The sequence below is a fragment of the Necator americanus genome, chromosome V (genome assembly GCF_031761385.1).
Source record: "Necator americanus strain Aroian chromosome V, whole genome shotgun sequence".
Lineage (NCBI taxonomy): Eukaryota > Metazoa > Nematoda > Chromadorea > Rhabditida > Ancylostomatidae > Necator > Necator americanus.
The window spans coordinates 7216889-7242972 of NC_087375.1; the positions used below are offsets into that span (position 1 = coordinate 7216889).

Genomic DNA, 26084 nt, shown 5'->3' on the forward strand with positions numbered 1-26084 from the left:
ATGTATTCGGCTTTTTCGGGAACGTATCGTTATCCTAATGGGTAAGCAGTGGTTTATCTGCACATATTACTGATTAGTTTTTATTGAGTTCCGGATGGATAAAAATGTACGACGAGCTGAGCTCTAAGCTGGTGATCAGCTCCTGAAAGCACTTAGTCTAATCTGCTGAAACAAAAACCGAATCTTTCTTTCGTGACGAATTTTGCGTCATTTTTTTATTGTATCGAATTGATTTCTTTTTTCATCCAGATTTTTTTTCAAAATATGAAACGGAATTAATAACGGGGAAACCTGTTAAGCGAAATCCATGCTTACTGCTGCTGTCGGCTGGACACGCCCACGTCCGTCGACCGTATCGTGTGTCCGTCTATAGTGTCGCAGTCGGAAACGTCAGCTCTAAGAACTTCTGATACTGTCACATCCTTCAACGAGTGATGATCACGTGGAATTTTTAGGCACGTGAAATCCGGAAGAAGGTTATTTCCCGGCTATTCTTAGGTGAACACCGAACGTATTCTCTTATTACTGTAACCAAACATGTGAAACAGTCGAATTCCCCTGGAAAGGAAGAAATATTCTCTCCGAATTTTTGAGTTATTTTCATACGGGATTTCGCCTTTCCTGCAAGCAAGATTGTACTTTTTGTCAAATAACGTTTAGATTTTTCCTAGCCATGAAAACTGCTTGATATTTATATTTTGTACCTAGTGAGAAATATTTTTTCTCAACAAAACATCGGTTCAATTTTTTCCAATGGTATTATTTCTGTTCCTGTTTGAATCGCCAGGATTTTATTTATATTTAATATATATATTATATATTTGTTTTTATTTATTTATTTTTATTTTATACTTATATGTATTTATTTATTTTAATTTTTAACAACAATCGATCGATTTCGATTCGATCAAGGAACCGAATGAACTTCGTTTCTGGTGACAACTCCTCCTATTCATATCCTACGCAATATTCTCCGAATTTTATGGCATCGATCGATCACCTCCGGATGATTCTCACAACATCCGAAAATGGGCGATTTTGTATGATTCATCCGGGGATGGATGTATTGCTGGCCTAATGGCATATCCTAATCTCCGCTACAAAGTGTTAGATTTTTTTTCTGTTGTGGAAAATGGAATGGAAATCAGTAAAGTTCAGGAATATGTGAAAATTCGACAAATAAATGAGAAATGATGGATTTCTAGGATTTGTTACCATAAATCGTCTCGCTGCTGAGTAAGGGAACTCAGCCAATTTGCATAAAATGTGCTAATTTTTCCTCATAATGGTATGAAAGGGTCCGATGATGCCATTGGGATTGGTGTCCCTCCGTGTGTGCGTTTGTCGGCACAGATGAAGAGCAGCATGGTACCATAGGACATTCCGTCTCTATTCATTGTCACCTTCGCGACATCCAACTGTGGTGCTCTCCGGGCTGCGATACTGTATTACAGTACACCGTCTCTTTGCCCCATACAGTCATCTCATATTTCTTGTGATTCGCTAACCTTCACATAAACATTACCTTTTTTCCTCAGAAATAAGGTCGATACATTGAGACAAATTTTACATTTTGCTAAAAATTTCTAAATTTAAATCTAATCTAATCTAAAGCACTGATAAATTTAGGCGCTAATCATTTGAGCTTTTTTAAAATTATTTTTATACCTTTAACGTTCTTTTAAGAATAATTTTCTATAATTGGTTGCTTTGAAAATGAGCGAAATAGAAAATAAACTAAGAGTTGTAAGGAAAACCAGAAATACTTCCTCTGTGTGTGTGTTTTTTTTTTCTTGTTGTTCCAACGCGGTTTCGATGAAACTTTATTATTTGCCTAAAATTTGGACAACTTCAACAATTTCTGGGATTTATTTTATGTTTGCATTTGATTTCAGATGACCAAAAATCATTAAGAAAACAACGTTGTAATAGTTCTTAAGAACGAAAAACTTTTACGGAATCTGTCAAAAAATAATCCCAAATTTCCGGATATTTAATCTCGAAGAGGCTAAAAAATCCAGAGAGCTATGTGTTCCATGTAGAAGTCTTTTTCAAAGTGTCTTCTTCAAAAGCCTGAGAGTGTTTCGAGGTTTTCTGATGTTTCTTTCTGATTTTATGCAAATCCCAACAAACTTCTCCTCTTCCCTTTCCAAGCCTCAACATTGTTCTAAGTGTACAGCGCAAAAAATCCAAATAGTGCTTCCTCTAGCTGAAGAAATCCACGATTTTTAGACACCACGTGGATTTTGGGATTTTACTGGAAAATCCAGCAAGTACATACTGTACATACTTTGCCCAACTAGACGTTCCTTTTTCTCTAAGTACAAAATTTTACAGTAATCCCTGGGAATAAAAATAATTCCCTTATATATTTACGATGTAGTGGTGTGTACTCTCAGGTCACGTAGATTTGTATTTATGTAAATTTACGGACTAGAAATTGTTTAAAGTAATTTCCTTCGCATTAGATCACTATGAAAAGTTTCTTCTATCAAAAAAAAGTGATAAAATAATGTTGATATGTATCTTGTGGATTTTCTTTAGCAGTTTCCTTAAATTCACTCTGAAGAAATGTTCTTTCTGTAAAATAAGCTTTTTGTAACTCTCTTTGACTATGTATCCGTATGTATGTATCGACAGAAAGAACTTTTTTTGTGGCGGTGAAATAATTTGTGGGTTGAATTGTTTTTTTTAGATGATGCAGTTTTCCACTTACACTTTATAAAATTATACATTTGACCTGAGAATGGACTTGAAAATGGATGGAGTTTTTTTTTCTTTTTGAAGTCTCCTTCCTAAACCTCAATATCGTTCTAAGTACACCACGCAAGAACTCCAAACAAAAAATATTCACGATTTTAGACACCACGTGGATTTATAGATTTTACTAGAAGTTCCAACAAGTATTGTATTTCAACCAGGAATTTCCTCTGCTCAAAATACAAATCTACAGTAATTTCTAGAAGTAAAAATAATTCTCGTTGTGTACTCTCAGGTCAAATACATTTGCATCTGTGCGGTTTAATTTTATTTTATGAGCTGTCTAAAGCAATTTCGTTTCTACTGGTTTACTCAAAAAAGGTCTTTCTCTCTCTCTCAAAAAAAAGAAAACCCTTTTCTGCGATGAAGTACAGTAGTTTGTTGGTGTACGCCTCGGAAACCGTCTATAGCATATAGAACTATAGTTTCTATAGTTATTTCTATAGTTTTTCTATAGTTTCCAGAAATTCACTCTAAAGAAAAGTTCTTTCTGTTAAGTAAGCTTTTTGTAAATCTCCTTAACTATGTATCTGTATGTACTGACAGAAAGAACTTTTTTACAGCTAAGAAATAACTTGTGGGTTGAATTGTTTTTTTTTTGAAATGATGCAGTTTTCTACTTACACTTTATAAAATTATACATTTGACCTGAGAATGGACTTGAAAATGGATGGAGTGACATTTTATTTTGCCGGCAACCATACCCATTAGATATGTATTATTTTGAGCACATTCTGGATATTTCATGTCAAATGATTTAAATTTTTCTTTCGCATACAAACGAAATTCTACATGGGACACATATGTAGCTCTGTGGATTTTTTAGCACCTTCGGAATCAAATATCCGGAAATTTGGTTTTTTTTGACAGATTCTGTAAAAGTTTCCCGTTCTTAAGAACTATTACAACTTTGTTTTCCTAATGATTTATTATTATTTCATCTGAAATCAAATGCAAACATAAAATAAATCCTAGAAATTGTTTTCTTGATGATCCGTACAATTTTTTGTAGACCTAATTGTTCTTGGCTTTTTGAATCTATAATATGGTTTTTTTGTTACTTTATAATAATGCTTTATTTTATAAGATTGTGTCCTGAAATTATGTACATGCATACATTTGTGGAAGTGTTTTAGAGGATATTTCCATGGCTGTGTGCTATTACTCGTTAATTTTTTTTATTTGATTAGAGTGAAAGTAAGTGAGAAATTTAAATTTTTGTAAAATTTTCAAAATCTTTCACAGAGAAAATCTTTCATTGCAAATCAAGAAATTATTTAACGAATCGTGCTCACTCAGATTGCAATATCCTTTGTTTTACAGGATCGACATTTCGCCACAAACTGTTTTAGTCATCCAGATTGAAGTGTTCGAAATAAATTTATAGCTGGAAAACTTTGAAAAATCATCGTCGTTCGCCCAGCTACAGTAACCAGCTTATGTATACTGTAGATAATCGCTCAGCAGCTCTACGATGTCGGTCTTCGTTCTGGCGACGGATTAGAAGCACCTGCAGTATATTGCTTAGGAGTACGGTATATGTAGTTTGTATGGGGATATGAAAATAATCGACTTTCAATAGATTTCTCTAAAGTAACTTAACCTAAAGTAATTAAGTGTAAATTCCAGGTCTTTCACGTTGGTGTCCAAGATGTCGACTAATTGCTGTAAGGCAATGTATTGCCTCTATGGGTCCTTCGAAATTTCCCTGATAATAACTGAAAAATTTGATTTTTCCCACTAAATTGCTCTTAAGAAATGTTTTTAATTGTTTATTAGGAGCTTTACAGCATGAGGTGATATTAAAGAAATTTTCGGAAATACTGTAATTGCGCTGAAAATGAACGCATCAGCAAAGATCCTGTCGATGATTCTCATTTATTGATTTTATCGATCACTCTGTGTGAGTCCGCAAGTTTTGGTAGTGCTTACAAGTATCGTTGCTATTGCAGGAGCAGCTACTATAGTTCGACATGAAGGTCTCGTCACGAAACCGAAAAATATTCTAATTAGAAAACCCTGACACAAAGCGGTCTATCGATTTATTGATTGGTGTGCGAAAGTGCTACGTTTGTTGTTTTAAAGCATAGTGAATGTAATCAAGAAATACGTCCCCTTAGGTTATAAAACCAACAAATAAACAAACACGAACTAGGAAATCAATCTCTACACCGTTGATTGACTGGTATTGATTGGTTAGGAATGATCAATCAACCATTCCCAACCGATCAATACCAGTCAATATTTGCCGCAAATGGAAACTTTCTGGATTTTTGCCTCTAATAGTGAGGTTCTTTTTTTGATCGGAGAAAATCGAACCAAGAAGCACTCACTTCGAAACTTTACGTGTCTCCGGAAAACCGGAACTAAATCCTAAGAATATCTAGTTCTCTAGAACCAGAAGACCCTAAGATTGCCTACTTTACACGTATTCCGATCCTTGGAGCTCTAGAACCAGAATCGTATCTTCCCGTGGATCCATCTGTGTATTTAGTTGTCGGATGAGGATGTTCCCGAAATCTCTTAGAACTTATTGACAGTACGAAGGTTCTTTTCTTCTTTTACATACATACAGTATCTTGGTTTAATTTTATGCTTTATTTTTCTTTATTTTTTCTCTTTCATTTCCTTTCGTTTTTCCCTTTTTGTGATTCTTATAAAATATCTGCTTTTTTTTATTTATTTGATAAGGAATTTGTTTGTTTTCATAACAATTTGATTATTATTCAAAATCGTGGGAATATTTTAAGGTATATGAGCTTTTTATCAAATTCTAAGTGAAATACGTTGAATATTCTACACTACGCATTAAATGCTGATTAAAAACCAGTCTCTTTTTTTTCGGAAAAAATCTTATGCAAGGAGAATTCCTGGTCTTTCCTTAGTCACAATGAGCAGAGTATTACTTCGTTGAAAAGAAGAGGAGAAAAATGTTGACAAGTGTTTTTTCTTCCGCTTTCTATCAAATAATTACCCTGCCTACTGTATCCTGGCTTAAAATGTGAATTGATTCGTCGAATAAAGATGTTCTTATCCAAATCGGTCCGTTCCTGACTTCATACGAGTCCAGTAGTTGTGCGATGACGTTAATACAATCAGTATAGGTAGCAAGGTCGAGTGTAGTGTAACGGCTAGAGGTTCCGCTCGCGGCACGATCGATCGCAGGTTCGAATCCGCCCTAGTGCTCACCAAGCCTTTCATCCCTCCGGGGTCGATAAATTGGTACCAGACTTGTCTGGGAGGATAAAAACACTGACTTGACACATCGGCTAGCCACCGCAAGTCATTGTATAGACCAGTTACGCGTTCGTAAACCCCAAACGATTCTGAATTGAAGTGAACGTGGGGGCGCATCCCAAGCGGATTGGTTAGCGCCAGTTTATTCTTTATCCTTTATATTATTATTATTACTACTACTACTATACTATTGTTATTATTATTGTTATTATTATTATTATTATTATTATTATTATTATTATTATTATTATTATTATTATTATTATTATTATTACGCGGGGGCGAATCCCTAAAAGGGTAGATCAACATCGTGCATTTTATCTTTTATTTCTTCCTCCAATTTATCCTTTATGCGCTCATCAAAGTAGTCAAACAGCCGCTTAAAAAATTCCTCCTCCCAATCCCCTCCATTAGTTTTGTTTTGTAAAAGAAAAACATCTCAACCTGTTCAGTTTGTTGACGAAGTGTTAAGAAACATTATTGTGGTTAATGGCGGATCACAAGCGGATTGATTAACGACAGGAAATTTATCCTTTATAGGGCGAAAATCTTGTGTGCGGCGATATTTCTGGGAAAAAAAATTGAGAATTGATTGTGGAAAACTGCGGAAATTGTCTTATTTATGAAAAAAAGGATTGATTTCAGAAGTATCTACATCAATTTCTTGCGATTTTCAATGGACGCGACCTTGGATCTCATCGTCTCCGACACGTGAATATATCTGTAATGTGTTTGAGAGGTATGTTGCATACCACATCAAAGTCAATGATCATAAATCTGAAATCATCCGGTCATCTTGAGGTCAGTATGAAAAGTTTAAAAATTAGTGAAAAATTAGGTATAGTCAGTAAAAAAATGACTGGTTGAAAATAATGGGCAGAAGATATTAATGCGAAGCGAAGCAATCACATACGAGGTCTACGTTTTCAAAGCATTTATCTGTTTAAGGATTCTCCGAAACTCCAAGCGGTTTTGAAGTTCAAAATGATAGCAAATCGATGGATAGAAATCTGCAAATTACATTAAAAAACGTCTATAAAGTCCTTTTGTTTGTTTCAGAGGTAAATATCGAGTTATTTCAAAAGTAATACGATTTTTTCAAAGGCATAAATTAAAGTCTTGAAGTGAATTTAAATTTTAGTAAACTTAAGTTAAAGGAATTTTTCAAGAGATATTAAATGCATTTTGAATGTTGGATAGAAAGATGGCGGTGGACAGAAAGGAAATGAATGAGAGACACAATGACAAGAAAATTGCTTTATTTTTCTTAGAATTAATGGAAATAGAAAATAATAGATGTGTTTTTTAAATGAAATGACCCGATTTTATTACTTTAAAAATCCTAGAGAAGGGGGCGTGGAGAATCACCGCTTAATCGCTTATAATTATTTATTTATTTGATATTTTATCTAATTTATCGAATACATCCAGATTTTTATCCTATTTATTTTTCTATTTATCTATTTTTATTTATTCTATTACCTATTTTATCTATTTTCATTCAAATCGTGTATTTAGATTTTTCCGTAGTGTATTTTGTTTCATTTAATTAATTAAATTCATCTGTCCGTAGTACATTTTGTACAATTTATTGAATTGCACAAAATTTTCCTGAAATTTTCCATTCATAGCACTGAATTGAACAGTGAAGGGTAGTTTTAGGAGAATCTTTTTTTTTTGTGGGAACTTCTCTCCTGATCAATAAATTAATATTTCCTGATTTTTGTTTAGAAGGAACTGCTTTATGGATACCACCGTCCGTAGAAATTCAATGCTCTTCGGATAAAATGATTTTTTATTCCCAAAATAATTTGTTCCGATTTCAATAAAAAGAAATGTGACGAATAATAGGGGATGTAAATGTGCGCAAATCCGAATCGCGTCGTAAAATTACGAGTAATGTAAAACTTATCATCGCGTCATTTTATTCGATGCCCTCCTATTCACGTTTTGTTCTTTAGATGACGCCGCCGAAATCCTGGTCATTGCGTCGTTGCCGGCCGGCCCTACGTAACCTTGACACAATGTCATTTTAAATCTTATCCTTCCTGCTTACCTTAGCTCCTGTTCTTAGTGCCTGCGATTATTTATGATAGTTATTTTATCTACCCATGTCGTTGCACTTTCCTATGGATCCACGTGAAATCACCGCCATCAAACTGCGAATCCTTACATATGGCTGATATTCACAGCCTCCGGGTTTCTCCTGCTAATCGAGGAGCTACCGTATCTCCTGCTTACTCACTTCCTTAGTTATTTGCATATTCGCATATTTTTTTTTCGCCAGCGGATTTAGCGCAGTTGGTAAGAGGTTCCCCCGCGACCACACGATCGATGGATGGTTCGAAACCGCCCCCAAGCCAACCAAGCCCTTCCGCCTTTCCGTGTTTTCAATAAATTGGTGCCAGAATTGTCTCAGAGGATAAAAACACTGAGTTGATCCATACGCTTACCCTCGCAAGTCATTGTACAGGTTAAACACACGTTCGTAAACCTCCAACGATTCTGAATTGAAGTGAACGCGTTGGAGGGTCCCAAGCGGATTGATTAACTCCAAGCACTGGATCGTTTTCATCCGTTACACCTATTTTTGAAGTAAATTTTTGTAAGTTTTTATTTAGTAGCGTTTTTATATAGTATATAGCAAATTTATATATAGTATATTATATAGTTATAGTATGTAGTTTATAATTTTATTTACTATTTTCTATTTGTTTTTTTTTCATAATTTCTATTATCTTCTCTTTTTCATCCATAATAATATTAATACTTGGGCCAAGTTTACTAAAGAAAATAATTAATGGGTAATTAATGAACCAATTAATTGGGTAATTTATGGGATCAAAGCAGTTTACTGCGGCTACATTTCCTCCAGCAATGAGTCGTGAGGGATCTAATTTTTATAGAAATCTCTCGTTCGAGAAATTCATGTACTATGCGATTTGGAATCGTCTGGAAATCACGATTTATTGACGCTGAAGTGACAGGCGGCTGGGAATAGAGAGAGATGACAAGCGAGCGGTTGCGTTCTCAAATACGGGCGGGGGAAGATGGAGAGAGAGAGACAGCGACCGTGGGCGGACGGGGGCGAACGGACGGACGGACACACGAGGTGTTCCATTTCACGGTTTCCATTTTCGTGGACGGGTTCTGCTTTTGTTCCAAGGATAGGATCGTCGAGGGGTCTTAACATCATTTGGAATTATGAGTTCTAACACGATTTGAAACACTACAGTATTCTCTTGCTCCATTAGCGATGGGAACATTTCTTAACTTCCAGAGAGAGAGAGAGAGAAAGAGAGAGGGATTGACTCATATTTTCTAACTCGGCTATGTGCCCTGTTCTGCTCTATGGAAAATCGTCTGGAACTCATTGATATCTTTTCTGAAACTTTAGAACAACTCTCTAAAACCGCGCAGAAAATTCTTTGAATTAGCCTCGTAACCCCTACTGTTGAGGGAACAAAAATAATTCAAGTTAAATCCCAGAAGTTTTTTCTTCTTGCCCCTGATTTTGGTAAATTTTCAGTTATGTATTAGAAACAGAAAAGTTTTGCCATGTGTTCAGTTCTTCAACGGACCTCCCCTTCAATTTATTTTCCATTATATTTATACAGTTACCTCACACATTTAATTTTTATAAGTGATTTTTTGATTTTTATAAGTGATTTTTATAACTAAATTATTGAAGATTTCAAAGGAATGATAACCATAAACAGGGAATTTACAAAGAATTCTACCTGGAAGTGGATTAAATTTACATGAAACCTCATTTCTAGAATAAAATTTGAACCTAATAAATTTCTGTTGCATTTTTTTCTGATTTTCTCCGTTTTTCTCGATAAAGAATGCTTAAAGTAATTTATTGCAGTTGAATACATGTTACAAATTCCAGCTAGAATACGTTTCCGTAGAGAAAATCCCGAAATTCCATTCCCGTTTATAGTATTTATCGCTGTAAGAAATTTTCTTTTTTCCCACAAACTCCCTTCCAATTTTGCGTACGCGTTGTTTTGTTTGCACATGTTTACGGTTAGAATTCCACTTTTTTCAATTTTTCTTAATTTTCGGTTTTGGAATAAAAATGGAGAAACAATTTTTGGGATTTTCTTTTAGAAATGCGTTCTGATTGTTGGCAAAATAAACTATAAGAACTATAAGTAAAGTATAACAAAAGAAATCCTCAATAAGAGAAAATTATGTTTTCAACAATGAATGAAGCTGCACGATGTTCTAGAGATTATTTTCCATTAATTGCTTTCTTTTTTCTTGTTTAAATTTTGTATTTATTGTTTTTGTTTATGTTCTAGTTTTCCTCAAATTATCAGTGCTGATTACATATACAGGAAAACTATAAAATAATTGCACTAAGAAATGTTACAGTGGAGTAACAAGTGATAAATTCCAAAAACCAATCATGAAATTGATTTTTTTTCTATTTTTAGCATAACTCGAACAAAGCGATCTGTTGTTTAGGGAGAGGTTTTCTTCCACATTATCACAGCGAAATCCTAGAAAAATCAGGACAGAATGACAGTAGCAATGGACTGTGACTTACGCACTGTGTAATTGCTCCTCTGGCTACTTCTAGCCAATTTGAGCCATGTATAAAAATCCAGAGAAAGAACTGAATGGTTCTCTTCGCAAGGATTTAGAAACTAATGGAAGCCAACATCATGAAGAGAGTTACTTAGCACATTGTAAAGCGATTGGACTGCACCGTTCAGAAGCTGTTTATTACGAGCCTTCAGGGATTATTTAATTTAATTTTTTTCAGGAATTTTGTTAAATTTTCAGTTTCGTATTAAGAACAGAGAAGTTCTTCCACATGTTCAATTCTTCACAGATCCTCTCTTTAAATTTATTAGGGATTATTTGAGAGGAAGTGGAAGCAGAGGGCAGTATTCTATGAGTAATCTAGACTGATACAGATCTTTTTGACCGGATTGAGACCTTTTTTACGGTTTTTGTCTTTGTTGCCGGAGAAGAATTCGTATTTTAACCAAAGTAATGTTCTTTAATACTTCGGCAACAAATTGAGCGGGTTGAGATGTTTTTTTTTTACAAAAAAAAACTAATGGAGGAGAGTGGGGGGAGGATTTTTTAAGCGGTTGTTTGTCTGCACGGAGGAGCGCACAAAAGATAAATTGGAGGAAAAAAATAAATGATAAAAAGCACTATCGTTAAAAGTTGATCTAACCCTGTAGTGTTGTCCCTACCTTTTTTACTTCAATTCAGAATCGTTTGAGGTTTACGAACGTGCAACTGGTCTATACTATGACTTGCGGGGGCTAGCCGATGTGTCAGATCAGTGTTTTTATCCTCCAAGACAAGTCTCGTACCAATTTATCGACCACGGAGGGATGAAAAGCTTGGTTTGAACTAGGTCGATTTCAAAACATCGACAGTGCAGTCACAGTGGACCTATCCGACTGCGCTATACTCAATAGGAGTGCATATCTATAGAAAGTAGGAATAGGTAGTCTGGTTCCTAAACGTTCTGTTTAGCGAACCGAAAGTAAATAATTTGCTGCTAAAAAGTAGTTAGTAGTAAAAGTAGAAAGATAGTGTGTCAAATTAAGTAACTCAACTTACATACAAGACACTTTTGCATAATAACTTGAAGAATTCCTAGTGAGACATTTTGAGCGAATTTTAGAAATTTTTTCTTTTTTCCACACTGCTTTTGGGGTTTTTATGGGTATTGGAAGTACTTCTAGCAAAAAATGGATGCTATGTCACCAAGTTCATCTCTTCTTAATACTTATTCTTATGCATCTCTCGATTTATGACTCTTTTTTTACCGAAACAAACAAAAAAACATTGTGAAAGAATTCTAAATTTCTAAAAAATTGTCGATCTTATTAGGTTTCCTTGTTCATAAACAAAAATGTTGACTATTTTAATATGAAAATTAAATATTTTTTGGAGACTCGGATATAAATGAACCCTTTGTCGTGTGTTCAGCCCTTGTGTTTCACTTTCGTATTCAATATACGATATCCGAGTGCAATCCGGGGGGACCACGTACGATTCCGAAATTTTCTCTCTCACTTCGACACTCCCTCTCAACGGCGGGCACGCAATTCGGCGTAAATATAGCTCCTATTAGGTCATCTACTGGGATCAGCCCGTTCGCCAACGATGACGCGCCGCCACGGATTCGACAATCCGAGGATTTTCGTGTATTATACGACCTTTGATGCATTTGTCACACTTTGCTGATTGTGGCGAAAATCTATTTATATTTCCACTCGTTCCTTCATTAAATTGTTCTTTTTCCTTCTGAATTTTTAAAGCAGCACATAATTTTCAGATTAATGAGTTGTGAATTTTCCCAACAACAACAATCAAATCTCAACTGAAATTTTCCCAAAGTTCGATTTTTATTTCGCAAAATGTTTCATTTAAGTCCCATGGTCTTCGTGTGAATGCTTTTTTTTAACGAAATTTTTACCCAGGATTCACATTAAAATTACATCGGGTTTACATCACAATTATGCACAATTTTTCATTACACATAAATCTGTAGATTTTCCTACTTTCTATTTCTCTTATCCATTTTTAAAATTTTTCTCGATTCTTTTAGAGTTCAAATTTGAAACCAAGGGAGTTGTCTGTTTCGTGATAAACATTGTCTCGTGATAGGTTTCGGATTGATTTCAGGAGTCCAAGCTCAACATTAACATTTATCTTCTTTAATTCTCTTTTTCCTCCCCTCTTTTCCCTTTTCCCTTTTCTGAATATGATCACCGTAAGCGAATTTTTGCCGAAATTCCACTGAGGTCCATTTGAACAGTGGATTTGCGTAGGATCTCCCCGAATCTCCTTAAAATAATGAACAGAGATTTTTGCGTTTTGCAAAGATGAGAATACATAAATTTTCTTTAAATTTCTGTTTCTCATAAAAATATTGCGATTTGGACGTTTTCTTCTATCTATACCGTATTATTATTATTATTATTATTATTATTATTATTATTATTATTATTATTATTATTATTATTTAGTAGTTATTTCAATTGTATAAATTTGATATATTTGGAGGAGAATTTAAACCCCGTACGTTTCTTTCTTTTCGTACGTTTCTTTGAAAACTACTAAATCCTGGAAGAAAGGAGAAAAACTCTTTTCACAGCTGTCCGCAGCACGTTTTTAAGATGTAAATATTTTTTTTTCTTTTTTTTTTCTTTTTCTTTGGACTGAAAGTTAGGGTTAGAATGCTTGAGAGAGTAGGAATAGAAAAGATATGATTTTATTTTTTTCCATTATTATTGGTGTGTATTTTCCATAACAACAAATATTGCACGCCAAAGTGGTTGGTGGGGGTTATTTGCACCCATTGCTTTGAGTATTTCAAAAAGATGGAAATTATATCATTATTATCAATCATTAACTGCAATTATGAGAATTATCAAAAATAAAACTATAAACTAACTTTAAAAAAAACAGAAACTATCAATTTCAATTATAGAAAGTATCACGAGCGATAAATCCTTGTTACGTTAAGGAGATTTGTGGACTTGGATGTATCTGAGCGGCAAACAAAAAACGCGAAGAAATATTTGAATTTTATTTTTTTTTGTTCCCAAACAATAAAAAAATAAGTCTATCGATGCCAATGGGGCATACTTCAAATGATTTACAGTTATTGTTTGAAAATTGCAAAATAAATAAAAATATTGTCATTTTGTCCGAGAACTTTCGACTCAACCTGGACCTCAAACCTCAACCTGAACCTTAATAGTTTTGTAATTTGACAATTTTGATTTTTCCTTGCTTCTTTACGAAATTCTAATCCAGAGAACGTTTATGTTTGACTGGAATGACATTTTCATTGAATAAAAGCAAAAAATGTAATGCAGGTGAAGACAAATGTATATATTTTCATAATTGTAGTTCCAATGACCTCATACAGACCCAGTTGCGGTGTTGAAAGGCGATTCATTCACTTTTTTAAATTAAAGGGTGAACTTTGTTAAAAATGGCTTTAAGAGAGGAAACAATGTCCATTAAGAGCAGATGCAGATGGAGCATGCGTTCACCGGGGTCGTTTAAAGAAGACTGCTGGATCGTCTGCTCCAAAAAAGGTGAAATCGCCAAAAATGAAGAGAGAGCGGATGGGGAGGATAGAAACACTCCAAATTTTGCCCTATTGGCCTATAGGCTGTGGTTGAACGAAAGCTGGCCAAGCTTCGAATTATCATCGTTGACATTTCAAGGATTGCTGAGTGTCGAATGGGTCAGAGTGTCTGATAAGTCAACGTAGGTGAAGATGCCCGATAACGAGAAGAAGCGATATGAGAAGGAGATGGCAGCACGAGTACACGAAGCCGGTGGATCAGGCTCTTCATCGAAGAAGGCTGGAAAAGCTAAGAGCAAGTGAATGGAGATAAGCCTTGGACCAAATGGAGATAAAAAATTACCTCACATCATTTTATTGAACCTTCCTGTATCTTCACCTTTATCCTTCTTTCTCACGATACCACTCACTCATTCATAGCCACCTCATTAGGTTGCGTTGTGACGAGAGGGGGTGATCCCGTCCATTTCTTCCCAACTGCCGTAAAAAACGGCCCGGAAGGTACGGCTTCGGGTGTTCTGGCGCGCTATTCTCTACGAGTTCGATTGGGGCGCGCCAACCGTGTGCACGCGCCGCATCTTCCGGGCCGTTTTTTTACGGCAATTAGGAAGAAATGGACGGAATCACCCCCTCTCCATAATCTACTATCCCATATACAGAATATTCCACCTAAAATCCGTCCACCTCAGATTCGTGGAGTGATGCCTTTAACTGTGAAATGTGTGCGCGTTAGTTTTTGGCAGGGTTTGCTTGCAATTAATTTTTATGTAAATTTAGTGCATGCATGTGGTTTTTGACCTGATCATGGCATTTTTCTTCCATCCTTTCCATTCTATCTCTGAACATAATAATGGGATGTTCAATAAAGTAATATGATGTGGGAGATCCCTCCCTTATATTTCTCTCATCACTCAAAGTAGTATTTTTTATTACATGAGGGCTAATCAGACCGAGTGTAACTCTCCGCGAGGGTTTGAGGAAAAGCGATCACTCACTCACGTACATATGAACTTGTTTGTCTACAACAAATCAAATCGATTATCGAGTTTTTTTTTTGTTCCTCTCTGGCAATTCACATAAGAACGAAATAAACCCAAGGAAAAATTCTATGGAGGATCAAGTTATGGAAAAAAGTACATACCACAGGGAAATCCATAACCAATTAGAGAGAAATTCAAACGCATCTGGAATTTTTCTTTTTTTTTTCTTTTTTTTTCTCAATACATAGATAGGAGCTGAAGTGCTTTGAAACCGATCAGGAATCGGCGCATAAGTTGTTTTGACCGCAACAAGTGCCTGATTCTAGTATGTCACTTAAATTTAGAAAACCTAATTGTGTATAGGAAAATTTTGTGCGAGTTCAATTAATTTTCTGATTTTTTAAGCTCGCGTTTACATGTTGATTTGAATTTGGTGGTCAAATTCATTTTAAATTGTTATTTTAGGAAAAATGACGGAAAAAACGCCACCCTCCAAAGTGCATAAGAAAGGACCCGCGCCAACGGTGGCCTTACCGAAAGAACCAAAGGAAAAGAAAGGAATCTTGAGGAGTTTATCCTTTCAGGTAATACCGAACCATTGTTTTATGACACGAAAAATAAGAAAAAAACTATGGAAAAAATTATTTATTGATCACTTAATAAGGAGAGACTAAAGAAATTTTCCTGGTTGTCTAATCGCTGAGGAATTACAGGAAAAATTTATGCTAAATATTTGAGCGAGTGCTTGAATTGAAATTGATATCTATGTATATTTCTAAAAAATGAAATTTTGAAAAAAATCTCACAGAATTTGTTCTTTTTTTTAGCAGTGCTTCTAATAATGTAGAAATCATATCATATCATATATATTGTAAATTATTCATTACATGTATATTATTTCTAGGAATATGGGGAATTCCACAACTTTGTCTGACACTTCGGTGATTATGATAAATCCTCTTCTTATCCAAGCAAATCTGCTTCAAGTAGTGGAGCTGCGACCAAAGAAGCTTTTTTTCAAGTTTTCAATCCAACGATTCCTGGAAAATTCCTGTTTGTTTTTGACGTTGTTTGAATTTAAATTTTTTTTCATGCCATGAGCAATGGAGTTCCGAAGTGTACGGTTAAAGGCATCACTCCACGAATCTGAGATGGTACGTTTCGGGTTTCAGGTGGAGTATTCGTATACGGGATCGTTGATTATGGAGAGAAGGCTGATTCCGTCCATTTCTTCCTGATTGCCAAAAAAACTTCCCGGAAGATGTAGCGCGTGCGCAAGGCTGGCACGCTCCAGTCGTACTCCCTGTAGAAAATAGTGCGCCAAAACGCCTGAAGCCGTATCTTCCGGGCCATTTTTACGGAGTCTCCATAATCTACGACCCCGTATACGGATACTCCACCTGAAATCCAGACCACCACAGATTCGTGGTATGCTGCCATTAAGCGTTGCATCATAGTAAATTCCCATTTCGTCCGAATTAATTGAGAATTTATGGAATTTTCCAGGAGTTTGCAACATATGGGAACACTTGTTTTTAGGAGAAATGCGACAATTTTTCAAAAAAAAAAGGATTGAAACGATGAGATACATTTATTCATTCAAAATAATGATTTTTGCAATGCTGTTGCAGAAATAAAATTGTCAAATCTTAAGTGGAGTAAGAGGCGAAAACTGAATATTATTCGCTAGTGTTTGATTTAACGCCTATTCATGGTATACTGAATGTAATAATTGAAAATCAGGTAAACTACGCACTGCGAAAACTTGTCTTTGGCTAGTATTATTCATTTGCTAGATGGGACTAATCTATTTATACTTTTTCACATCATTCATATTAATGCGTTAACTGATCCCCAGCTGATTTTCAACATAACTTAAAAGTTTTGGTTTTGCTATGAGACGAACGAGTCTTCAAATATCGAGAGGAAGGAAACAGAAAGAGAAGGAGGAAGGAAAAGGAAAAGAGAGGAAAAGAAGAGAGTTAAATCGTAAAAGTGAGAGAAATTTGGAATTTTGATAGAATGAGTTGCTATTTTGAGAGAGAGTGGGGACCAGTTTTCGCAAAATAAATTTGAACCATTTTCGATTCCCATTGCAGTTTTCAAATCTTGGCAAAAAGAAAGACAATCATTATGATATGACACCCGAGGAACCAACCAACGAAGAACTAGGTCCCATCCTAGGCGTACAATGTTATGGAACACTTTTGAAAAAGTATAAAAAGAAGAATAGACCAGCTAAATGGTCAAAAAGGTGAGTTTTTGAATTTTTCAGTAATGCAAAATCGTCGTTCTTGTTCTTGCTTCAGAAGCTTCAGAAGTTTTTGTTCTTGCTCAAAAAGTTGAAATTCTATCGAAGTTCTATTCAGATTTTTTGTCCTGAAAGAATGTTTCCTGATCTATTACTCTACGAGATTCAAGAAAACGTTTGAGAAATCCAAACGGATCGATTTGCATCCTAAGGTAGGTCGGCACAGTACAGATTCCCTACGTATCGATTGATGGGATGAATATTGATTATTTCAGGGTATAATTCCACTAATCGGCTGCTCAATAGTTTGTGGTGGTGATATCGGGAAGAAGCATTGCCTTCTCATCGCCCATCCACAATTCCCCTCAGCGATTATTGTAGCGGCGCCTGATTTTAAAACTCAGGATGAGTGGCTAAAAGCGCTGCGAAGCGCCACAAAAATGTAAAACTTCCTTTTTTTCGGTTTCTTTTCCGAAATATTTGATATATTTAGTAGAGTAACGTGGGCGGCGGATTTTCAGCTCCTTCAAAAATACACTAGTCGGCGAGACAATGATTCGTGAACTGGAAAGTCGTGGTGTGATGTTATGCGAAGAGAAGAAAACATATGAAGAAAGATTAGAGCAAGAGGCGAAAGCACGGAAAGAAGAACACGATAGAGCTGCCGTAAGATTTTTTCATTGCAATTATAGTGTATTGTATTATTTTTTGAGAAAATTTTTTATTTATTTTTTCATTTTGAGCTTCGCATTGGATTGCTGCTACTTCCAGCAACTATTTACAGCAATAGCACTATCCGATACCTGGTTTTCTACACTTTTCTAGACCCATTTGGTCCTTAATTCCGTTCTGTTGATCTAATTTTTTTTTGTTCTAAAAGAAAATAAACAAAAAAAAGACAAATTTCGAGAAACCCGAGCAAATTAAATTCCTGAAACATTCACGAAGTTTCATCAATTCATTTTCAAACATTTTAATAGATTTACAAATAATTGAATTGTCACCGATACCTTAGACAGTGTTTCTGCCTCCGCCGATGCCCTTAAAGGTATGTGTTGCTTTTTTTTTGTCAGGAGCTGGCTCGAGTAAAGGCTGAACTTGAAAGCGAACGAGAGAAATTGATAAGGACAACGAAAAAACTCAAGGATGACCTCCAGAACGTGAAAAAGTAGGTTTTCAACCGTTTCAGTACCGTTTTTCCTTGCGAATTTCCCGGTTTTCACTGAATGAATCCTTTTCATCTTCATTTTCTTGAAAATTGTTCAATTTTACTGTAAAAGGGCAGAATGCGATGCGTTTAGGGGACTGTTGTACCTTTACGAGACTTTTTTGTCACCTTCTCTCAAAAATTGTCTATTTTTGTTACAGTAAGGAATGTTATAGCTTCCTCATTTAAAGGGAAATCCTAATACTTTCTCCTCCAGAGAATGTAGTGAGCTCTGCTCACTACATGGGGACTGAAGACCAGAAAGGTCAAAGTTATCTTTTCCTGCAGACCTATCCCCGAACTACTGCTAAGCTAGAACGAAGGTCCCGCGTTTCGCATCGATTTAGTACCGTCTATTTGACCATGAAACATGCCTTGACGAGATATCTCAAAGAATTTACGGTACGTAAGATGAAAGGAAGTAGCCAAACACCACGCTCAGGTTTTCGGTGATCCGATGCCCTTAAAGATGTATCACGAAATGTATAGCGAAAAGTGATACATTTTGTTTGTAAAGTGTTGTTTTGTTTTTTTTTTCATTTTGTTTTTGTTAACTGTATCACGAAATTCACGTAGTGTAGAAACCTTGATTAAAAGCATAGAGTTTTGGGCGTAGATTTCGGATATGAACATGGCCTGGTTCAATTCTCCCTTATGCTTCTTAAAAAAAAGTTGTGGAAAATTGGGTTCTCTCCTACGAGGGACGTGAAAGTGCTCCACCCTCGCGCACGCGCTGCGCCTGCGAGCGAATGGTCGAAAATCAATAAGGGTCTCTTCAGCAACTTATTTAAGTAAAACCAGTTAATAGATTGTTCAAGAGACTTGGAGCGTGTACAATGGGATGCGGTCTGACATACAGTAGGAACTACCGCTACTTCCCACGCAATTTTTTAGGACGATTAAGGGGATTAAGCGGGATTTTGGTGCTCTTTTTCGTAGTTCTCACCCCAATCTCTTATTTTTTCGAACTTACGAAAAAAGAAAACGAAAAAAAAAGACTTTTACATTTCGTCAATTTCTTGATACGCTGCGTTTAACTGATACTTTTTCAAAAATTATACTTTCCAGGCTTAAATGAGAAATTTGAGTGATATGTAAAACTTTTTGAAATCAGCGAGAACTGGTCTCCTTCTGACGTTATAAGCGTTACATTTTACATTCGCATTACATTACATTATCGGTGCGTGCGCTAAACGGGCTTGGACAAAATCTCCTCTCGGTCATTTTCAACTATTCGGTCCTTGCTTAAGAAAATGAATTATTTTCTTCAAATAAGTGGATCTTTCAAAGACCCTCTTCTATCAATTTACTGAAGATTATCTGATTGATTTCTTTGAAAAATTGCTACTTTTTTTTAGTGAGCTTAAAGTAACCAACGAGACAAAAATGACGTTAGAACAAGAGAAAATTTCCCTGAACTCAAAAACAGAACATCTTCAATCAAATATGGAGGTGAGGAATTTTTGTTGAAATGAGTTCTTCATTCGGAAAATTTTATTCTTTTTTAGTCTTTGAACATCGAAAAGGAAAAGATTGAAGAACAGCTGCACAACATTCTTCGAGAACGAGAACAATTTCTTCTGGAAAATCAGAATTTGTCGACGGCAACTTGTCAACTGAAAAATCGACTTGCAGAGATTGAAACGAAAACGAATTGTATCGTGGTGGAGAAGGAGAAGATCGAAGTTCTGTAAGTTCAACAATAATTAATTTTCTGAGTTGCCGGAGATTAAAAGTGTCCTTTATCCGCTTTTCAAAATTTTTTCACTCAAAACTCTGGCTCAGACTTCATTTGTGGATAATCTGGGACGAATGATACAATATTATTATGTCCTCTGCCTTGCTCTGTGTTTTAACGCTGCAGCCTAGGTTGATCCTGGAGCGAATACAAAGAACACTGCTTTTTGATAAATTTCCTTAAATTTGTAACCATATCCTTGCCTTGCGCCCTTGCGGACGGTGTATATAGCGTGGTCGGTAATTGGTTCGCCTTTGACCGAACGATCAAATATTTGGGACCTTTCCAGGGCCAACCAGACGCTTTTTGCTCCTGGTGGTTGATAAATAGCATCAGACTTCTCTGGGAGAATAAAAACGCTGAGTTAACACATAGGTCCGCCCACGCAAGTCATTGTAAGCCCGTTCATGAGCCTCAAACGATTCTGAATTGATGTCAAACGCGTCCCGGGACATCCTGGGAAGGATTGATCCACGTCAAACTCGTGGCCCCTTGTTCGATTGTCCTTGAATCTTGGCACGTTGAATACGTAGCTTTTTATTGATTTGTTTGAGCTGTAGCCAAGACAGCTATTGATCTTTTAATCCCCTATCCTATATTTTAATTAAATTTAAATTTAAAGTTGAAATATTAGATTAAAAAACCTTAAAATAAATTTAAAGTGCTAAATAAAAATATTAAACTAAAATTTTTAGTCTTGTTAAATTTTTTATCCGTGGTGAAAAATTTGCCATTTCTTCGAAATTTTCCTTTACAAGTCAAGCGCGTATTCACATCGTCATGTGGATTCATTAGCACCGTGCTCTGCATCCATCTTATTCGTACCCTTCTAGGTTTTTATTCTTTAGTACGGTAGTAGTACGGTATGTGTTATTTATTTATTTATTCTTTACATGACAATCAATGTGTTTACGAATGGAGTATACAACAAACAAATACCACAAATAACAGCAGCACAGAAAAAATAATAATTCGGACATATATATTATATTATTACACCATCATTTATTCATTTATTTATTCACATACACTAATGGTGCACCGGAAAAGAAAGATAAAAAATGGATTTTATATTTTTTTATAATTTTATAGTATAATATAATATAATAATTTAATATTTTAATATATAACATAATATTATAATTAATATAATTTCATATAAAAAATGGAAAAAATTTTCTGAGACAGAGAATCTTACGAACAAAAAAACATTTTACAAACTTTACTAAAACCGGAATCCAATTTATTATCAGAGAAAAATTTTATTATTTTTACTATTATTATTGTTCTTATTATTATCTATTATTTTTGACTGAAACTTTGCAAAACACAGCTTATTTTTACCCTTCGGACGAGGGAACGGCACATTTCGTTTCAGTTTACGGATGAACGAGAACAAAACACATGATCTTGAGAAGGAGCGACAGTATTACACTACCCAAACAAAGGAACTTTTACAGAATTTGAAGGTTTTTTTTTCGAAATTGTATCCTCGTTTTATGTCTCCTTACATGACAGATTTTCGAGAATATTCCTAGGAAATAAATGAGCAAAAGGAGCTTACCGAAAGTGAACTCCGTGAACAAGTGATGGCAAGGATTGGAGCGGAGAAACAGTTACAGGTACAGTATCCAGAATTATATTCGGATACTATTGCTTACTTACAACTCGAATGGCAACCATAGTTTAAAGATTTGTTGTACAAACTTCAGTGAACAACTTTTTAAATCAGTTATATCGGTTAAAAAAAGATTTCAACAGCAGCACACCATGAAATTGAAGGTATTGGGATTGGTCCATGGATAGATACGGATAGGAATGTAATATTAAGAGGGCGATTACACCCAATTAATCCCTATCAATTCTTGGAAAATCGCATGAAAATTAGCCTTGTTGCACCGGATCACCCTACGAGACACCTAGCAACGCTTCTCGTCTAGTATCTGCTTACTGGTAAGTATCAAGGAGAACAGGTAAACAATAGATGAGTGCTATTAGCTGTTTTGTGGGTGGATCCGGCGACAATTCCGTTTCCCATGTTGTTGTTTTTTTTCGGATACAAACCCCAAATAACGTACTCATCTATTGTCTGACTGTTCTCGCAGGCATTTACCAGAAAGCGGTCATAGACACGAAGCGTTATTAAGTGTTTCGTAGGTGGATCCGCCGAGAATGCCGTTTTCGATGCTATTTTTTTTCCAGATAATTAGGAAGAAATTATAGAACTCATACTTCACATTTACTTGTGAATATACTCCAAATCCTATCTATCCGTGAAACGATCCTCACACCCTCAGTTTCTTGTAATGCTGCCCTCAGGTCGGGCGAACATCTGGCACATGATGGATGTTTCCCTGAAAAATCATAATAGGACCACTAATTATTTTAAAAGTTCTGAATCAGCTACGAAAAACGCAGAATTTTTGGACATTTTTCAGGCTTCACCTACAATTCCATTCTATTTGATTCCAAAAGAATAAATAATAAAAATATTACAAAAAATTACAAGTACAAGCGAAGTACAAAAAAAGTAAAAATAAGAATGACCAATAAGAAAATAAAAACTTTGTTTTCTTTTTTTTTCAACAACGTCGCTAGTAGAAACGCTAAAATCCAACAAAGACCCAGAAAAACCTCACCTTCTTTTTTTTTTATCAAATTTACCAGAAGCGTTTAGCATCTGAAGGAGTCCTATCCCATTTGAAGTTCAGTCCTATCTGAAGGACTTGGTGACGTTTGGACTTCGTATTTCCTGCAACTTCCCCAATATCAGCCGTATTTATTATAAACTGTTTATTTTTTTAATGCAAATATCAATCTGACTCGCACGCACTTGTCCAGGAAAATTTTCCTTAGTGGTTATATTATTTTACCATTGAATTCTATCATCAGGCTGCCGAAAAAGCACTCGAACATCTGGAAATGGCGCTTAAAATGACCGGAGCACAAATGACCGAACTACAAGAGCATATTATGCCTGACGTGCATAAACTGCGAGGTATTCCCTTAACGTTGATCACTGTAGATCCACGATACGATACGTTCACATGTGCTTGCTCCAGAGTATTTCGAACAATGCGCTCAGGAAGCTCAACTGGAAGCGAATCGTACCGGTATTATGCGACAAGCCATTTATGCAAGAAAGTGAGTTTTTATAGGGATTTGAGGCAAAAATTAGCCCCAATTAAACGAAAAGACAAAATTAAAAATTAGATCAAATTATCAAATCAAATCAATCCCGCTAGGATCGGTATCTTAGTTATAGAGTCATTAAAAGTTGCGACTCCCCGAAAATTTTCTTCAATCTCTAAAGACTGGATTTCTTCTAGAATTTTTTAGAATTAAAATAGAGTCTTTTTTTGCTATAATAATGAGATTCTGCGTGTTTTTTTTCCAAAGAGACTGTTATAAAATTCTGTTATAAAAATTTTATTCACGTTCACCGAAACGTCATACTGTTTTCTACAGACGAAAAACGGAAATATTAAAAAAATAAATAAAAAATTAAGAAAAATACCAAGAAATAAAAAAGAAATAATACGAGGAAACAAGATTAGATAGTAGAAATTATTCTGAGCTGACTTTTGGGCGCAAAAACAAATTTAATGCCTCTATTTGTAAAATTTGCTATAAACCTTCATTCCATAGGATAACACCATCTTTTCCTGGTTAATCATTAAAGGATTTATGTAAGAAGCAAAATCCAAATATCTTGAAAACTCAAAAGAGCTATCGTCACAACAACAAAGTCCCTACGAACATTTTTCAAAATAATTTTTAATCTCGAGATCTGTCATTGATGCGGTTACCGTCACTGAGGAAAGCACAGCCGAATATAATACGTTTGAGAGAAATTCCAGGTAAGTTGTGCATGTATGGAATGCGGTGCCGATGCTGCTTAAATCAATCCTTTTCGGTTCTGGATTTATTCCTTTAAGACACCAGAAAATTTACAGTATCAGAATCTGTCCACCAATAGGTGGCGTCAAGAGTACAGTTGGAGAGTATAAGTGTGATTTCACTCAATTCCTCCTAATTATCCAGAAAAAATGCATAGGAAACGATCTTTTTGCACTCTCTCACCGGATCTCCCAACGAGGCACCTAATGACGTGTCACGTCTACGTTAACAGATATACGCTTCGCGTCTGCAAGCGTGCGGACAATCAATGAGTGGCTGTTTCGCTGCTTCTCCCGCTCGCTAGTGAAGGTGGCAAGTGTGTTGGCTCTGGCAGAGGTGGAGCGTTATTTGGTGCCTTGTAGGGCAATACGACATGGTAGTTTTCCTAGACAGTTTTTCTCCGGATTTTCTGGACGAATGGAGCGTAATCGCACTCAATTCGATCGTGAATCACATCCTTAACCCTACCTATTTCTGGATTGAATGCTATTTTCTATCCTCTTCAATTTCGTGGCAGGATCCCTTAGAGACCTCCGTACCTTTTTTCCCGACCCCTGGTCTGACAAAATCCCTCTTTTTTATCTCGACTTATGTAACCTAACCAACTTATGACTATGTTCTGTTCTGTTTTTTTTTTCTTTTCTTTTTTTTTTGAGGAAATGAGAAGGATTATTTTAGATCTATCCGTCGATCAAAACGAAACCTCCGTGCATCGTTTCGGCGGCAGCTTCCCGTGAAAGAAAAGGAGGACCACAGAGATTTGAACGATAACACTCTGAGACAACTGTGAATGTCTTTTCTTATTACCGTAATCATTTACGGGATTCCATTACTGTACAATATTTGCTAAGATCTTTGATTTTCTGCTTACCTTTAGAAGACATATTTTATCAAGGTTCTGCCAAAGTATACACACATATGTACAAGTAAACAAAAAAGAATATGTAAAGAATATGTGTAAAAATTTTGAGAATCAACAATAAATTATAGAATCTTATATGGAACTTTAAAAAAAGAACTTAAAATTATAGTTAAGAGGTTGACTTATGCAGTTATTAGGAGGTATTATAATAAATTTTTCATTAAGTTCTTTGATTTTGTCGAAAGCAACGTTTCTTTGCCGAAGATGGGAAATCCCAAGTATTGCTTCGATGAGAAGCTCAAATTTAAAAATTTAAAAAAAAATTTAAAAAATTAAAAATTAAAATCCATCAGTGAAGGTAAAACGGTGGTATACGCAAAATTCTGAATAGATTATAATTGATAGGGTGGGTGTAGTGCAGTCGGTCAGAGGTCCGCTGTGGCCGTTATGGTCGATGGTTCGGGTCCGCGCTAGTGGGAACTAAACCCTACATCCTTCCGAGGTCGATAAATTGGTACCAGACTTGTCTGGGAGGATAAAAACACTGACTTGACCTATCGGCTAGCCCCCGCAAGTCATTTTGTGCGTCAGTTACACTTTCGTAAACCTCAAACGATTCTGAATTGAAGTGAACGTGGGGGCGGATCCCAAGCGGATTGATTAACGCCAGAAACTTTATCTTTTATCCTTTATATGTCACTTCGACCAGAACCACTTACGCAATTGCAACGAGTTCATTTTACCCGACTATAGTTGTGGAATACGGACTATGTGGCTCAATCAGTTAGAGGTCCATCCAGTCGATGGTTCGAAACCGCCCTAGTGTCAACCAAGTCTTTCATCCCTCTGGAGTCGTTAAATCTTTTCGTTTATAATTGTTATAGAATTTAGCTAATTCAAGTTTATTTATGGGTGGAGGAAAATTTTCATTAAGACAATTCTATCCAGAAATTTCCCCGATTGTAAATGGTTGCTTGTGATCGCCAACGGTATTTTGCATAGAAGATCATGCATTGCGAACACGCGCGCTATTACTCATCCAGAGACCGATGTTCATAAATAATGA

At 35.6% G+C, this 26084-nt stretch overlaps 1 protein-coding gene across 3 annotated transcripts; it reads left to right on the top strand.

The window, feature by feature from the left end:
• RB195_013197 (uncharacterized protein) lies at nt 1–24946 on the top strand (the record flags this gene model as incomplete). Of its 3 annotated transcripts, XM_064202898.1 has the most annotated exons (19): nt 1–41; nt 89–131; nt 300–389; nt 456–498; nt 4774–4829; nt 6643–6736; nt 15526–15644; nt 17160–17314; nt 17430–17523; nt 17587–17753; nt 17833–17977; nt 18385–18479; nt 19877–19970; nt 20027–20208; nt 21635–21725; nt 21795–21878; nt 23149–23254; nt 23319–23400; nt 24835–24946. In XM_064202898.1, 19 exons carry the CDS (start codon nt 1–3, stop codon nt 24944–24946), a joined length of 1893 nt encoding a protein of 630 aa, XP_064058778.1. The 3 variants fall into 3 exon arrangements, with proteins under 3 accessions (XP_064058778.1, XP_064058779.1, XP_064058780.1); XM_064202897.1 differs by lacking the exons at nt 1–41; nt 89–131; nt 300–389; ... (1 more) ...; nt 4774–4829; nt 6643–6736 and adding an exon at nt 14273–14333; XM_064202899.1 differs by lacking the exons at nt 1–41; nt 89–131; nt 300–389; ... (1 more) ...; nt 4774–4829; nt 6643–6736 and having other exon boundaries at nt 15531–15644.
• Between the last annotated feature and the right edge of the window lie 1138 nt (nt 24947–26084).